The sequence below is a fragment of the Vulpes vulpes genome, chromosome 13, assembly GCF_048418805.1.
Source record: "Vulpes vulpes isolate BD-2025 chromosome 13, VulVul3, whole genome shotgun sequence".
NCBI classification, from domain to species: domain Eukaryota; kingdom Metazoa; phylum Chordata; class Mammalia; order Carnivora; family Canidae; genus Vulpes; species Vulpes vulpes.
The window spans coordinates 19651-35353 of record NC_132792.1 but is presented as its reverse complement, the minus strand read 5'-3'; the positions used below and the strand labels follow the sequence as shown (position 1 = coordinate 35353).

General features: G+C 63.4%; 1 protein-coding gene across 1 annotated transcript; it reads left to right on the top strand.

Moving 5' to 3' along the window:
• The first annotated feature begins 4582 nt into the window (after window positions 1-4582).
• RHPN1 (rhophilin Rho GTPase binding protein 1) lies at window positions 4583-14679 on the top strand. The gene is made up of 15 exons (XM_072733692.1): window positions 4583-5588; window positions 8368-8483; window positions 9537-9665; window positions 9759-9834; window positions 10317-10394; window positions 11054-11178; window positions 11264-11430; window positions 11639-11832; window positions 12176-12332; window positions 12416-12526; window positions 12802-12996; window positions 13336-13412; window positions 13619-13765; window positions 13876-14037; window positions 14399-14679. Exons 1-15 carry the CDS (start codon window positions 5508-5510, stop codon window positions 14555-14557), a joined length of 1974 nt encoding a protein of 657 aa, XP_072589793.1. The 5' UTR covers window positions 4583-5507; the 3' UTR covers window positions 14558-14679.
• The last annotated feature ends 1024 nt before the right edge of the window (window positions 14680-15703 follow it).

Sequence of the window (15703 nt, the reverse complement as noted above, 5' to 3'; positions counted from 1 at the left end):
GCTGCTCCGGCTCGCCCTGCCCTGACCCCTGGCGCAGGAGAGCGTGTTTTCCTGTGTATTTCGTGTTTGTATCCTGGGTGGGATGTCACCCTTGGGTCCCGGCCCCACGCCGGCCACCCTCCACCCACGTGTACCGCACAGAGGCCACAGCTGGAGTCCGCCTTGCCCGGCGGCCTCGGGAAGGAGGCAGGGAGGTCACGGCCGCCTGCAGCTGCAGCAGCGCTGGCTCCCGCCCCCCGGGGCCCTGGGGCGTCCCGCCGGCCACCACCACCCTTGGGCGCTGTCCCATAACCCCGCACCCATGCTGGGCTCGGTCTCCTCTTTTTGAAACAGCTGGGGTGGTGTGTGCTCTCCCGGCTCCACGCAGACTGACACCACCTGCCTCACCTTGTCTGTGCTCACCTTGGACTATTCTGGAATCAGTTTTAGAGGCTGTTATTAGGGGCGCTCACTCCTTTATCGCATGTGTTGCAATTTTCCCCTCGGTCTTCTTTGTCTTTTGACCTTTTCCGGATGTCTTTTGGTGTATAGAAATATTAAATCTTTATATCGTACAACCTTTTCAACGGCTCCAGATTTTCTGTTTTGATATAAAGTGTTCCTTCAACCCTGGGTTCATTCAAATGATCTCCTTTTTCTTGTCACATCGTTGGCGGTCTGCTTGCTTACACGGGAACCTTTAAGCCACCTCTTGGGAGAGTTGACATTTTTACAGCAGGTCCATGTTTTCACCAAGGTGCACGGTACGTGCAACCACGATTCAAGTCTGGCTTTAAGTTGCTGAGTAAAAGGGTGCACATCTCATACACGCTACATTTCTTACTAAGCTTCTTCCAGACATCCTATAGACTTGTCACATCCTATAGACTTGTCACATGTGTGACAGAAGGTATTCCTGATTTCTGTTTTTCTATTTGTAGTCGTGTGTGTGTGTGTGTGTGTGTGTGTGTGTGTGTTAAGCAGTTGGTCTCTATATAGTGTCTTAATCAGCTCAGGCTGCTGCAACAGGATCCCACAGGCAGCACGGCCTACAACAGCAGAAATTAATTTTCTCACCGTTCTTGAGGCTGAGGCCAAGATCAAGGGGCCAGCTGCTTCAGCTCCGGGCGAGGGCCGTCTCCCTGGTTTGCGGATGGCCGCCTTCTCGCCTGGGCCGGCCTGCTGGAGAGAGCCAGCCAGCTCTGAGTCTCCTCTGACGAGGCAGGGGATCCCTGGATGGCTCAGCGGTTAAGCATCTGCCTTTGGCCCAGGGCATGGTCCTGGAGTCCAGGGATTGAGTCCCACGTCGGGCTCCCTGCATGGAGCCTGCTTCTCCCTCTGCCTGGGTCTCTGCCTCTCTCTGTGTCTCTCATGATTAAATGAATAAAATCTTTTAAAAAATAAAATAAATAGGGATCCCTGGGTGGCGCAGCGGTTTAGCGCCTGCCTTTGGCCCAGGGCGCGATCCTGGAGACCCGGGATCGAATCCCACGTCGGGCTCCCGGTGCATGGAGCCTGCTTCTCCCTCTGCCTATGTCTCTGCCCCCCCCCCCCCTCTGTGACTATCATAAATAAATAAAAATTTAAAAAAAAGGAAAAAAAAACATTAAAAAAAATAAAATAAATAAACATGGATGGATTTAAGATTTCAATATGTAATATACTCATTGTCAGCACTTGATACATTGTCTTTATCAAATTTAAGGAGTCCCTTCCATTTCTGTTGTACTTGGACTTTTGTATAGAACAGCGGCTGAATTGTTCAGATGTTTCGGGGCCCTATGCCGATTACCGCACGGCAGATTCCTCTGTGAACCTGTTGGTGAGATTGCCTTGGCTGGTGGGTTCCTGACGTGGGATCTACTTGGTCAGGGCAGGTCGTGCATGAGCTCACTGCTGGATCTCATTTGCCGTTATTTATATTCAAATGTATATATACATTGTGTTGGGACACATTTGGCTTCAAGTATCAGAAAGCCCTACTTGAAGGGACTGGGATGGGAAGGAGATTGGTTATCTCAGGAGAAGAGGAGCAGGGCCTGGGTTCTCTGCCACCCTCAGTATATCTGTGGCTCCCACCCAAGATGCAAGGTGACCACACGGTGCTTGGCATTACACCTAATGTGATGACAGTGTCCAGAGGCAGGGAGACACGGCCTCCTCCTGTGGGACCCTTCCAGGGGTACTCTGAAGACTCCCCTCTTGACCACCTGCATCCTGAGCCTCTGGATGCAGATCCATCAGTGGTACAAGGCCCAAGGTGACTTCTTTGGGTCACTATGTCCTGCTGGCATCTGGGACAGTGAGCCTGTACCCGTGTGCCCAGGCATCACAGGCCACTTCACAGCCCCAGCTTCTGACAGTGCCCCCACCCCATGGTTGTGCCCCCACCCCAACCCTCTGGTTATATGGCCGTGGTCCCCCTCCGGGGACCGAGACTGGCCATCCTTCCCTGGAGCATGTGGCTTCACTAAGGAAGTGGTCACACAAGCCAAACAAAACTCTAATGACAGGGGCAAGGCAACTGGGCCAGGCCACCGACAAAGCCGGCAGCTTATGTTTGTTGATGAGAGCGATCCACAGTGCCCTGTGCCCTCTCTTCATCGGACCTGGGGTTTTAGGCTGGCAAGCTGTTGGGGGGGGCAGCATCCCTTGGGTAACGGGGCTCGGTATGAGGAGTGGAGAAAGCCCATGTTCTGGGCCGCCTGGGTGGGTAGACCTGCCGCGGGCCTGTCAGAGTCCAGATCCCGTCTTAGCAGTTTAGTCCATGGCTACTGGTCTGCTCCTCTTCTCTCTGCTTTCTTGGGTCAACTTTGACCATTGAAGTATTGATACAGACTCTTATATTTTCTCGAGATCTTCCAGTTCACATTTATGATGTTTTCTTAGTTTGTAAAATCTCCCCTGTGGCTTGGATGGTGCCCTTTTCCCTTTCTTCATGTGGGGTGTATTTGTGTTTTCCCTCCGAGGCACGACTCACAGTCACCCCAGAGCCATTCTTATCTTCCTGATCCACAGGACCTGACTGTGTTTGGAACAGCAAGGCGCCAGCTGGAACTCCTGGCCTCCCCTGCGCCGTGTGTGGCCGTATTTAACAAAGTGACAAAGTCATGGGGAGCTGGGGACACGTTTTGCTTTCCTTTTTGATGCTTCTTTTCTCTTTTTCCTTCCTGAAAACACAGAAATGAGGCCTGAGGAGGAATATCTGATCTCTCTCACGAGGTGGAAAGTGCAGGACAGGAGCCTGGGAGTGAGTACCCTGGGTCGCACCCCACGCCTCGGCCACCCACTCTGAATGGTGGTCTGGGGACAAATCATAAACATCTCACTCCCTGTAGACACGACTGTGTCCCAATCCCATGCGGTCAGAGGCCAATCCTCCTTGATACCGTCCGTCTCTTTTTTCACTGACGGGTGCCCAAGGATTTGTCATCTTTGTTTTTTCCCAAATGCTCAGCTTTTTTGCTATATGACTGATGTCAACTTTTAATCTTTAGTCATTTCCTCTTTGTATTTTCTTTTGATTTGGTGAATTGATGTCATATATGCACACAGATACACATATATGTATATATACACACACCTGTGTATAGGCAGTAAAGTTACCGAGGTTTGCAGAATTTCCTTCGGTCTATTCCATACATTTTATATAATGTTATTTACCGTCTAGTCACATTTTAGGTAACATGCAGTAGTGTTGTAACTTTCTTTCAATTCAAACCGTTTTTAGAAATATCTCCTTGGGGCACCTGGGTGGCTCAGTGGTTGAGCATCTGCCTTCTGCTCAGGTTGTGATCCTGGGGTTCTGGGATCAAGTCCCACATCATGTTCCCCCTGGGGAGCCTGCTTCTCCCTTTGTCTGTGTCTCTGCCTCTCTCTCCATGTTGCTCATGAATAAATAAGCAGATAAAATCTTAAAAAAAAACAAACAAAAGATCTCCTAACTTAAAATGGTTATGTTTTCCACTGGATGTTTTTTATTGCCATCTTCTAAACATTTACTCTCTAAAAACAAGCTTTGGAGTTGCTTTATTGTTGGAGGAGCACAGTTTCACCAACCACATAGTTCTGCAAGAACTGCTTAGCGAAACAGCAGCATCCCCCTGCGCCCCGCTGCCCCTCCCCAGGTACAACCCCTGTGACTCCTGGAGTTGGTGAGTTGGGACTGAGCCCCCCAGTTCTGAACAACATGCTTCTGCAGCGCTGTTTCTTAACTGTGGCTTCTCATTGACTTAGGCTCAGGAGGATGAAGTGTCAGCATCTCTCCCCTCCACCGTGCCCTGTCTTCCTCCCCCTTCACCTCTCCCCTCCTCCTAATAGACTCAAGTTCTAATTGCCCTGGGGTCAAGATGCCAGGGGGATGTCTGATTACATTATTAAGGCAATGGAAAGGAATGCACAGCTGACTCAGGTAGTATTTTGTGATTACTTTTTATTTTCCTCCTAGTCGTCACTGTCTTATTTTGTTGCTATTGTTGTGTCAGGTGGCCAGGGCCGGCCAAGCAGCTTAGCGTGCAGGGCTTAGCTCTGTGGCCTGCGAGCTGAGCCGCGTGCGGGGGCGGGAGAGGAGCCCGGGCGCAGCCCCCAGGACCGGCGGGGGGGTAGGTTGGAAAGGCTGCCCGGTCAGAGGGCCTTATGACCCGGCTTACTGCGTGTGCCCTGGTGTGTCTGCCCTACAAAAGGCGTGCCAGGTGGGGCGAGCCTCACGGGGAACCTGCGTGTGTTCCGGGGCCACCAGGGCCTCAGGGAAGCTACGCAGTGACATCGCCGGGACAACCCTGCAGGGAGCGCAGGCTCCGGACCTGGACAGTCTGATCCTGGAAGCAGGCCAGTTCTGCAGGCCGCGCTGGTCCTGGAGCCAAGCTGGTTCTAGAAGGTGTTTGCGGAAGACGATTCTACAAGCAGGTTGCCGGGTCCGGTTCCGGGGAGGGGTTCGAAGGAAGGTTCTGGAAGCGGGTTCTGCCGCCGTGACAGCGGAGGCCAGGGCCGAGCCGGCGTCTGCGAGCGAGCGGAGGAAGGACCCGCACCGGCTCTAACACCGCCGTGATTTCCCGGGGCGGGGCCAACCCGCGCGGTGCAAGCCCCGGGAGCGGCTCCGGAGGCCGGGCAGGGCGCGCCGGCTGAGTTCGGGAGTTGTCTTTTTTCCTCTTACTCTAACTTTTCCGCACGCTGAGCGGACGCTGCGGCGCATGCGCAGTCCACGCCCCGGCGGGCCGCGGGGCGACGGGCCGGGCGGTTGTCAGGGGCGACCGCATTCTCCCGGGACTCCGCGCCCGCGCGGGCGGGGCCTGGCCGAGCGGGCCCGCCTCCCTCGCGCTCTGATTGGCTGAGGCCGCTGCTCGTTGGCGTCGCCGCGGCCGCCGATTGGTCAAGGGCAAGTTCGCACGCTCGGCTCGGGGCCACGCCCCCCCAGCCGGCCCGCGCCAACCACCCCGGCGGGGAGGACGCTGGGGGACCCGGCGCGGCCCCGGGAGGGACCTGCGCGAGCCTCGGCCTCCAGGCGGGCGCGGCCCGGGCGGTGGGCGGCGATGATCCCCGAGGAGAGGCCGGGCGGCCCGGGCGCCGGCGAGGACAGCACGAGGCTGCAGGCGGCGGGCAGCGTTCGAAAGGTGGGCGCGTCCGCGGGGCCGGGGCCGGGGACGGGGGGGGTCGGGGACCCCAGCCCACCTTGGCTGCCACCTGCCGCCGGCGGGCGCGGGGCTGCGGGGTGGGCGCGGCTTCTCAGGTCTGTGCGCTGCGAGACTTGTGGCAGCCTCTCCCCCCCCCCCCCCGCCCTCGCTCCGGAGGCTGCCCTCCGGGGAAACTGAGGCACGGCGCACAGGCCGGGCCGCCCGCCTGCCTGCGCTGGGCGCCCCTCATCCCGTCCGGGGCACAGCCTGTGCGGCTCAGCAGAGCTCAGCGCCTCTCCGCCGCTCGGGGACGCCCCGGCCCCGCTCGGCAGGTGTTGGGCTCGGGTCTGAGGCCGCGGCCCGTGCCCGCTCCCCGTGCCCGCTCCCCGTGCCCGCTCCCCGTGCCCGTCCCTCCTTCCCTAGCTGCTCCCTCCCTCTCGCCGCGGCTGCTCAGCCTTGCCCCGGGCGCCTGGCTCTGTCCCGACCGAAACTTTCCGCGCCGGCAGCGGGAGCCTCCCGGGGACAGGAAGTGGCAGGACTCACAGCTGGGCAGCTTGTCCTTTCCTCGCTCACCGCGCACCTCCTCCCCGTCTGAGGTCCCTAATCCTGGGGCGCTGACTAGGACTGCGGGCCATGCCCGGGAGTCCTGGGGTATCTCTGCAAGGGGATGGGAGTGCTGAGGGAGGCGGCTGCCTGTCTGGGGCCTGGAGCCTAGGCGTTCCCTGGGGGCCACAAGAGGCCCCACAAGAGGCCACAAGAGTGTCCCTACCAGGCCCATGCAGGGCGCTACAGGGCTCAGAGTAGCTTCTGGCTCCCAGGCTGCAGGTCCCCCCCCCCCCCGCCCCGCCCCTTCCAGGAGCACTCGACATCTGAGACCAGGTGAACGGTGTTGATGAAGACAGCCCTCCTGAGCTGATGGCCTCTGCCCAGCACATGGACCACCCCCTCCCTGGGCAGATGGACATGGCTGCTGGCCCCGAACCTCTAGAACCTGCTGCAGCTTTGCGGCCGCACCTTCAGAAGGGGAAGGATGGAGCTTTGGCTCTGGCCTGCAACCCGCCCCCCCCCCCCCCCCCCCCCCCCCCCCCCCGCCCAGGGTCTCAGGTCTCCTGGAGGGGAGACAGCCTGAGAGGGCTTCCTTGGTGAACTCTCTTGAGAACGTTGGAGTGGGGGCGAGACGTTGAGCATAATCCAAGGTGGCCATGTGCCAGGAGCCTTCAGCGTGGGAGGGTGGGAGGCTTTCTTTAGGATGCCCTCTTCGAGGGAGTAGAACAAGATATAGCCCCCAAAGCGTCTGAAACTGCCCTGTGCCTGATTGGGGGGTGCACACCAAGGAAAATAGGCCCCATTTCCTGCAGCATGTGGAAGATGGTAGACACCATGGAGGCTGTCGCTGCATCAGGGCAGGGTCCTGGGAGGCACCGTCTTCATCCCCACTGTGTTCAGGGGCCATGTGACCATCTTTGGGGACTTAGCTCAGGGAAGGTGCATCCTGAGAAGTTCTTCTGAGCTCCAGGGCTGGTGACTGTCCCAAACAGAAGGTTCCTAACTGGCCAGTAGGAGGCGTGGTGGCCTGGGCCCTGAGAGCTGCTCCAACTCCCCATCCTGGGTCTTACGGAAGCCCCTGACCTTCTCTGCCCCCCCCCCATTCTCCAGTCACAGAGTTGTGAGATCAAGCCCCACATGGGGTTCCATGGTCAGAGAGGAGTCAGCTAGAGATTCTCTCCCTTGGCCCCTTACCCCACCGTGTGTGTGCGAGCGCACTACCTACCTCTCTCTAAAATTAATTTAAGTATTTTATTTTTATTTTATTTTTAATTTTTTTTATTTATTTATGATAGTCACACAGAGAGAGAGAGAGAGAGGCAGAGACACAGGCAGAGGGAGAAGCAGGCTCCATGCACCGGGAGCCCGACGTGGGATTCGATCCCGGGTCCCCAGGATCGCACCCCGGGCCAAAGGCAGGCGCCAAACTGCTGCGCCACCCAGGGATCCCTAATTTAAGTATTTTAAATAAGATTTTAATTATCTGAGAGAGGGCAGTCTGGGTGGCTCTGTGGTTTAGCACCACCTTCAGCCCAGGGCATGATCCTGGAGATCTGGGATCAAGTCCCACGTCGGGCCCCCTGCATGCAGCCTGCATCTCCCTCTGCCTGTGTCTCTCATGAGTAGATAAATAAAATATTTAAAAAAAAAAATATTTAAAAAAAAATTATCTGAGAGAGAGAGAGCACACGTGCGTGTGCACACAAGCAGGGGGAGGGGCAGAGGGAAAAGCAGACTCCCCACTGAGCAGGGAGCCTGGCATGGGACTCAATCCCAGGACCCTGGGATCATGACCTGAGCTGAAGGCAGACGCTTGACTGACTGAGCCGCCAGGTGCCCCAATAAATAAATCTTTAAAAAAAGAAGTGCAGAAGGCTGTGTGGTGAGCAATTGGCCACTTCCTGCCAGGGGCTCCCTGCCAGAGCCCCGTCACACTGGTGCTGGCCCCACAGTACAGGCCCAGCTGCTTCTTGGGGCCCCGGTCCCAGCCCTGTCCCCCCCACTCTGTCCTTCCTGGCCTGACTGCCCCCACGCCCCTCCTTTCTGGCATCACGCACTGTGCCCAGCTTCTGCGCTCATGCACCTCCGCCAGGCCTGCCTGCTGCTGTCCGTGGAGCTGGCTCACACTCACCTGTGGTGACCTCCCCCTTCCCTGCCTGCAAGAGTCCTCTGGCCCTTGGGAGCTGCTGGCAGAGGCCTGGCCTGGCCCCTGTGACCTGCAGCCTCTCCACAGGGCTGTGACCCCCTGGCCCAGACAGCGCCCAGCCGCCTGCAGAGCCGCAGGGCTCGGGTCCACCAGCAGATCACCAAGGAGCTACGGATGCGAACAGGTGCCGAGAACCTCTACAGGTGAGTGCCGGCGGCCATCCCCATCCCTCAGGAGGGTGGCGGCGCTGCTCCCTGAGACCCTCTGCAAACCAGCCTGTGCTGAACACAAGGCAGTGACCCAGCTGGGTGCCCGCTCCTGTGGTCTGGTTTGGGAGATGGACACGTGAGCAGGTGACTGTGGCCACTGCAGGCTCAGGAGGCGAGGCTGGGCCTTCCCCTGGAGTCTGGGGCAGCCATATCGCACAACTGAAACCCTCACAGACCACCTGGGCTCCTGCCTTGGTGGGCCTCACTGGCGAGGGTCAGCCCAGGGTCAGCCAAGTGCCACGTGGGGCTGGAGGGAGCTGGGGTGTGGTGTGGGAGCCCCTGATTTGTGCGTGGAGACAGCAGGGGTTTCTCGGCAGAGGCACTGTTTAGGCTGAGCTGTGACACGTGCCCCAAGATTGTGGCCCCGGGAAAGTGTCCTCCAGGCCGAAGGGGTGCGTCCCCCTTGGAACAGTGAGCTGCACGTCTGCTCAGACCTTCACCCGTGTCTCCAGGAGCCCACTCTATGGGCGATGGCCCAGGGACGTGGTCCAACCTGTAGAGCCACAGCCGGTGTGTGCAGGGCCGGCCGACAGGTTCTGGGGTCTGCTGGGTGCAAGGGGACCTCCAACCCTTCGCCACCCTGGCAGCCCGTCCCTGCTGTCAGCCTGGCCTTCCGGGGACTCCCCGCCCCTTCTGTCAGGTGCTCCAATGTAGGCACAGAGAGGGTCTGACCCCAGCCTTCCAGGAAGGTTGGTTTTGTGTCGCTGTGGAGGGTGCACCGGGACCTGCCTCCGGGGGACAGGTGGTGGGAGGCGAGAGCCTGTGCCCTGGGCGGCCTGGGTGTGAGCTGATGTGCCCGGGCCAGAGGCGCCATGTGTACGTGTGCACGGGAGTCCCCCGAACTGCAGGGGGACTCAGGAGAAGAGGGAGGTCATGGGGGCGGGGGGGGGGTGGCGCTGGGGCTGAGAGCACGGGGTGGGGAGGCCCGGGGCACGAGGCCCGGGGCACGCGGTCCCCCTGCAGAGCCCCACCCCGTGCCTCCCGCAGGGCCACCAGCAATGCCCGGGTCAGGGAGACGGTGGTCCTGGAGCTGAGCTACGTCAACTCCAGCCTGCAGCTGCTGAAGGAGGAGCTGGAGGAGCTCAACGGCAGCGTGGAGGCTGACGGGCCCGGGAGGTGCGCGGGACCGCGTGGCCCGGGTCAGGGCGGGGGGGGGGGGGGGTGTCCAGCCTTCGTGAGCGCCCCACGGCTCTGCTCCTCTGGCTGCAGCCAAGGTATCGCCGTCCCGATGATCCCCCTGGGGCTGAAGGAGACCAAGGAGCTGGACTGGTCCGCGGCCCTGAGGGTAAGCGCTGACTGGGGCCCTGGGGCCGGCGGACGGGGCTGCGGCCGAGAGCCACACGGGCCGCCCTGGCGTCTGAGGGGTCCGGGAGGCTTCCCCGTCCAGCCAGAGGGAGGAAGAGTGGCCCGGGGCCACCTGGCTGCCCAAGCTGGGGGGGTTCCGGTTGGCTGGGCTTTGGAGAGGAGCACCCTGGTGGGCTGGGCAGCGCGGGTCATCCCTCTGTCGCCAAGAGCCCGGTGCCTGGGGGCCGGGCCTGCAGTCAGAGCGGGCGCTGGCCAGACTGGGAGCCCCGGCAGATCGCACGGCCTCGGGGACATAAGGGACTGCGCCTCTGCACCCTGTGTCTGCGGGGCAGGAGCCCCAGGGCCAGGGAGGGGACCCACGGCCCTACACACCCTGCCCCAGGGCCCGGGGTTTCCTTCCACTGCTGACCGCCCGCCTTGCGCTGGGTGACCAGAGGCCAGCACCTGCCCCTCCCCTCCCAGGAGCTGATCTCTGGGCACTTCGGAGAGGACGGTGCCTCCTACGAGGCTGAGATCAGGGAGCTGGAAGACCTGCGGCAGGTGCCTGGGCTCTCCCCTCCTCCCCTCCCGCTGCCCCGCCCCTCCCCTCCCCTCCCCTCCCCTCCCCTCTCCTCCCCTCCATTCTTCCTCCTCCCCCTTCCCTCCTCCCTCCTCCCCCTTCCCTCCCCTTCCCTCCACTCCCCTCTCTCCATCCCTCCTCCCCCCATACTCCCCCTCCCCCTCCCGTACTCTCCCCCTCTCCCCTCCAGGGAGACCAGTTACTCCCAGCTCACAAGGGAAACTGAAGCTCAGGAAGAGGAGCTCGGCATAGGCATTCACACACAGTGCAGGGGTCCCTGGCTGGGGCAGCTCTGGGGACAGCGCAGAGACAGGTGCACACCCGGGGCACACAGACGGCTCCTTGCTTACCAGGGAGGTCCTGTCCTCACCACACGCTGCTGGCCCTTTAGGAACGGCTGCCCTGTGGCTGTCTCCTCCTGGGGACCCTGCCCGGGCCTCTCCCTTGTGTTCTCCATCCCCAGGGTGGGGCCCCAGCAGCCCCAGAGAAGACAGGTGTGCCTCAGTGTGACCTTGTGCTCCCCCTCCCCCGGACCCTGGAGTGCTCCCACAGGGCTGTGACATTTGAGGGACTTCGCTGGGTGGTGTGGGTGCCCTGGGCTGGGCCCGGGTGCTGGGGCCAGCTGCTGCCTACCCTGCAGGCCATTCGGATGCCCAGCCGTAGCGAGGCAGGCCTGGAGCTGCTCATGGCCTACTACAACCAGCTCTGCTTCCTGGACGCGCGCTTCGTTGCCCCTGCTGGGAGCCTCGGGCTGCTCTTCCATTGGTAGGATGGGAGTATGGGGGGGTCCCCACCACCACCGACTGCCCCGAGGCCCTTCTGAGGCTCAGCCAACCTGCCCCACCCACAGGTACGACTCGCTCACGGGGGTCCCGGCCCAGCAGCGGGCCCTTGCCTTCGAGAAGGGCAGCGTGCTTTTCAACATTGGGGCTCTCCACACCCAGATTGGGGCTCGCCAGGACCGCTCCTGCCCTGAGGGCACCAGGCGCGCCATCGAGGCCTTTCAGAGGGCTGCTGGTGAGGACAGCCCAGACCCCGGACCCCACAGCCGCAGTTGGGGGGGGGCGTGCATCTGCAAGTAGAAGAGCCCCTTCCCCGGACCAGAGCTGGCAGGGGTGGCCCCCAGTGCAGGGGGTCAGGCGCACACACAGCCCCTTCCTGGGGGATGCAGGCCTAGTGGGGGCACCGGCAGCCCTGGCCGCCTGCTGTGAGCGCCCCTCCGCAGGGGCCTTCAGTCTCCTGCGGGAGAACTTCTCCCGAGCGCCCAGCCCGGACATGAGCCCCGCCTCGCTCTCCATGCTGGAGCAACTCATGACGGCCCAGGCCCAGGAGTGCGTCTTTGAGGGCCTGTTGCTGCCGCCCCCTGCGACCCCCCAGGATGGTGTGGCCCAGCTCCGCCTGGCCCAGGAGGCTGCCCAGGTGAGGACAGGGAGCCCTTGTCCCACAGGGACCTGGCCAAGTGTGGTGGCTGCACGAGCAGGAGGGCCTGGACCGAGGGTCCTTGCAGGGGTGTGGGGTGCCATGGCTGTGTCTCCTGTTGGCCTGGTCTCTGGGGCTAGGCAGGACCCCAGTGCCCTGAATCCTTGCCCCTGGGGCAGCACCGAACAGAGCGGAAACTGGGCCAGATCCCTGAGCTTGGCTCAGCTTGGGCTGCGGGGCAGGTAGGGGCCAGGCCCCAGGGTGGCGAGGGGCAGGGGCTGAGGCTGCTGGGCTCCTCCCGGAGCCCGAGAGGAAACCCCAGTGTCACACGACGTGCCGGCAGGTGGCAGCTGAGTACAGGCTGGTGCACCAGACCATGGCCCAGCCTCCTGTCCGAGACTACGTGCCCTTCCCCTGGACTGCCCTGGTGCATGTCAAGGCCGAGCACTTCCGCGCCCTGGCCCACTACCACGCGGCCGTGGCCCTCTGCGACAGCCCCCGTGAGTGCCCGGGCCCCGCATCTGTGTGCCGCACAGGCCCCAGTGCGCGGGCTCACGGCCCTCTCCGTCTCTGACCCCCGCAGCGGCCCAGGCGGGGTTCCCGGCGCTCCAGCAGCCCCTCCGCGGGCCCCCAGCCACATCCCAGCCCTGGGGCTCCGCATGGCCTGAGGAGCCAGAGGAGCGCAGGAAGCTCGGTGAGGGGGGTACAGAGGGGACTGAGTGACCCAGCCTTCACGAGTCGCCTGTCACGGGCATGCCTGGTGTCCCAGCACCGGCGGGAACAGTCGCCAGCTCACCTTCGGGACGTCCCCTGCGTGGCCCAGGCGGGGCGGGAAGGCCAGGCGTGTGCGGGTGCTCGCGGGGGGCAGCGCGTCCCGGAGCGGCCGGCGGGCCTTCGGGATGGACCCAGACCCCTCACCTGCCCTCTGGCCGGGGCGCCCACGGGCACGGGCCGGCTGCGTCCCCGCAGGCAAGGCGCACCTGAAGCGGGCCATCCTGGGCCAGGAGGAGGCGCTGCGGCTGCACGCCGTGTGCCGGGCCCTGCGCAGAGTGGACCTGCTGCAGGCCGTGCTGGCCCGGGCGCTGCGCTGCTCGCTGGCCAAGTACTCGGAGCTCGACCGCGAGGACGACTTCTTGGAGACCAGCGAAGCTCCTGACATCCAGCGTGAGCAGCCCGGCCCGCCGGGACGGCGGCGGGGGGCTGAGCCCTGGCGGGGAGCCCACGTGGGCACGCTCCCTCGCTGCTGGGGGGCCTCGCCATCCCCGCCGCCGGTTCCTGCCCCGGGGAGGCTGCAAGCTGCGGCCTGGGAGGCAGACCTGCGTGGGGCGGCGGCACCTGCTCCACGGAGCCGGCGGGACGGCCAGAGGGGGAGCCGCGGGCCCAGGAGGCTCCTCAGGACACCTGCTCGGCTCCGGCTGACCCGAATCCTGGCTGTGGCCCAGGAGCCTGAGGGTCCGCGAGTTCAGGCTTAGCCCTGACCTCGCCTTACCTTTGTCATTTCAGCCAAAACACAGCAGAAGCCAGAGATCAGGGCGCCCAGCTTCTCCAGCGTGAAGGTGACCGACATCTTCCACCGGCTGGTGAGCGTCCCCTGCCCGGACCACCCCTCCCCTTCAGCAGGGGCTCAGGCAGGTGGCCCTGCCCTGGGGGAGGACCCTGGGCCTGGTGGTGGCCAAGCCTGCCCCCGCCCTTTGCCGCACCTGGTTTCTGACCCAAGACGTAGAGATGGGGTGGCAGGTGCTGTGGGGCCCGGCCAGGCCGCTGATGCCCCGTCGCCCACCCCCAGGGGCCCCTGTCCGTGTTTTCAGCCAAGAACTGCTGGCGGCTGGTGGGACCTGTCCACATGACCCGGGGAGAGGCTGGCTTTGGCCTCACGCTGCGAGGAGACGCGCCCGTCCTCATTGCCGCTGTCATCCCGGGGGGTCCAGCCGCGGTAAGGCCCCCGCCCCACCCCCAGAGCCGAGGCCCCCGGCCTGGAGCGGGCAGATGGGACTGTGGCCGGAGGTGGCGGGTGCCCACTCCCAGACCCCCGTCTCCCCGCAGGCAGCCGGCCTGCAGGAGGGCGACTATATCGTGTCCTTGAATGGGCAGCCGTGCAAGTGGTGGAAGCACGCCGAGGTGGTGGCACAGCTGAAGGGTGTGGGCGACGAGGGTGTGAGCCTACAGGTGGTGACGCTGCTGCCCCGGGCAGAGCCACCTGGCACGGTGAGCCCGGGAGGGTCCTCCCCTGGGCCCCAACATCCCCAGATGCCAGGAGGGCCCTGGGAAGAGGAGGCTGCATGCGGGTGACCCTCACTGGGTGGCTTTGTGGGCAGCACCACCTGTGCTCTGGCCTCCACCCGGCGCCGTTCCCTGCCCTCTGCGGCTCGGTGTGCCCACGCTTCCGCTGCTGGAGCTGCCTTCACCCAGCCCAGCGTGGCCCACGGCGGGGGCGCTGCTGCACTGTCACCCTCACGACCCCAGCTCGTCCGGACGGCCACCAGCCGTCTCCCCGGTCACACTCCCCGGGCTGGCCACAGGCAGGCGGGCAGGGGTGCTCACTTAATCCTTTCTGTCTTGACTGCAGGGGCACCACCGGCCAGCCCTGGGGGGGCTTCTGCGGAGCCAGAAGGAGTGTGGGGGGGGGACGCCAGCTCCTGCGCGAGCCAGCCCCAGGCCCTTCCTTGGCTGGAGCCGCAAGGCCAAGAGGGGCAAGAGCAGAGGGAGGCTGTCCCCACAGCCCTGAGCCGCGGGCCGCCCGCCCCATGGGGGTGCCCAGGGCGGCAGTGAGGGGCCAGCTCCCCTGCCCCTACGCCCTCCTCCATCCCAGTGGCCGGAGCTGCCCATTAAAGACAATGTCAGATGCGGTGTGTGTGAGCCCAGTGGTGGCGGCCGGGCGCTGCACCCGCCACGGGGAGTGTCACCATTGCTTTGGGCGCGGAGTCCAGATGCCAGAACACTGCCACTGGGCTGCCCTGTCCTCATGCATCCCCCAAGTGCCCCCACCCCCCCAGGAGAGCAGCCTCCCTGGTGGAGGAGGGCTGTCCTGGAGAGGTGGGGCAGGTCGGGTAATGTGTCGGCGGTGGGTCCCTGAAGCTGGGATGCTTGGTGCCCCGTCCCCCCGCCCCTGGACAGACCGCACCCTGGCCACACCCTACCTTGGGGCCGGCGCTGTGACCCCCCAGTGACCCTCCAGTGACCCCGCCACTGGCCCAGCCCCACGGCACCCCAGCGGCCAGCCGGGGCTCTGGGCGCCTGCTGCACCACCCACCCTGTGGGCAGCGTCCCCGCCGGGCCCAGGCCTCCGCTTCTGCTCTGCACCCCGGTCACGCCTCCGCGCCAGGCATGGACCTCGAACCGCCACTGCCGTCCGGGCCTCCCCCTGGGCCTGACCCCCACCGCGCGAGCCCCAAGTCGTCCAGCAGGCCGCGGGCGTCAGGGTGAAGGCCCGGCTGGCCCGGAGTCCGCGTGGCCACCAGGGGGCGACCGCTGTCCGCTGGAGGCAGCGTTTGGGAGGGGCGGGCAGCGGCGCGGCCACCTGCTGGGGCAGCCTCCTCCCTGCCCCCCGCCTCCCCCCCCCCCCCCCCCCGCCGGCCTCTGGTGGTAACCGCGGGGGGGGGGGGGGGGCCTCTGAGTGGGGGGCAGGGCTCCCCTGACTGAGCCAGGCGAGGGCGGCCAGGTATGTTCCTTCCGACCCACCTGCCCTCCTGGGAGGACGCTCCCCTCAGCGCCACCAGCCAAGGTCACCTCCCTGCTTACTAATTCGATTAATAAAACTGCGCGTCAAGGAGGCCATTACCTGCTAATCAGGGATGACGGGGTGGCAGGTCTCGTCCAGGAGGATGCTGCGACCCCCTACCTCTGAGGGGAGTCTGGCTGGACCCAAGAGGAG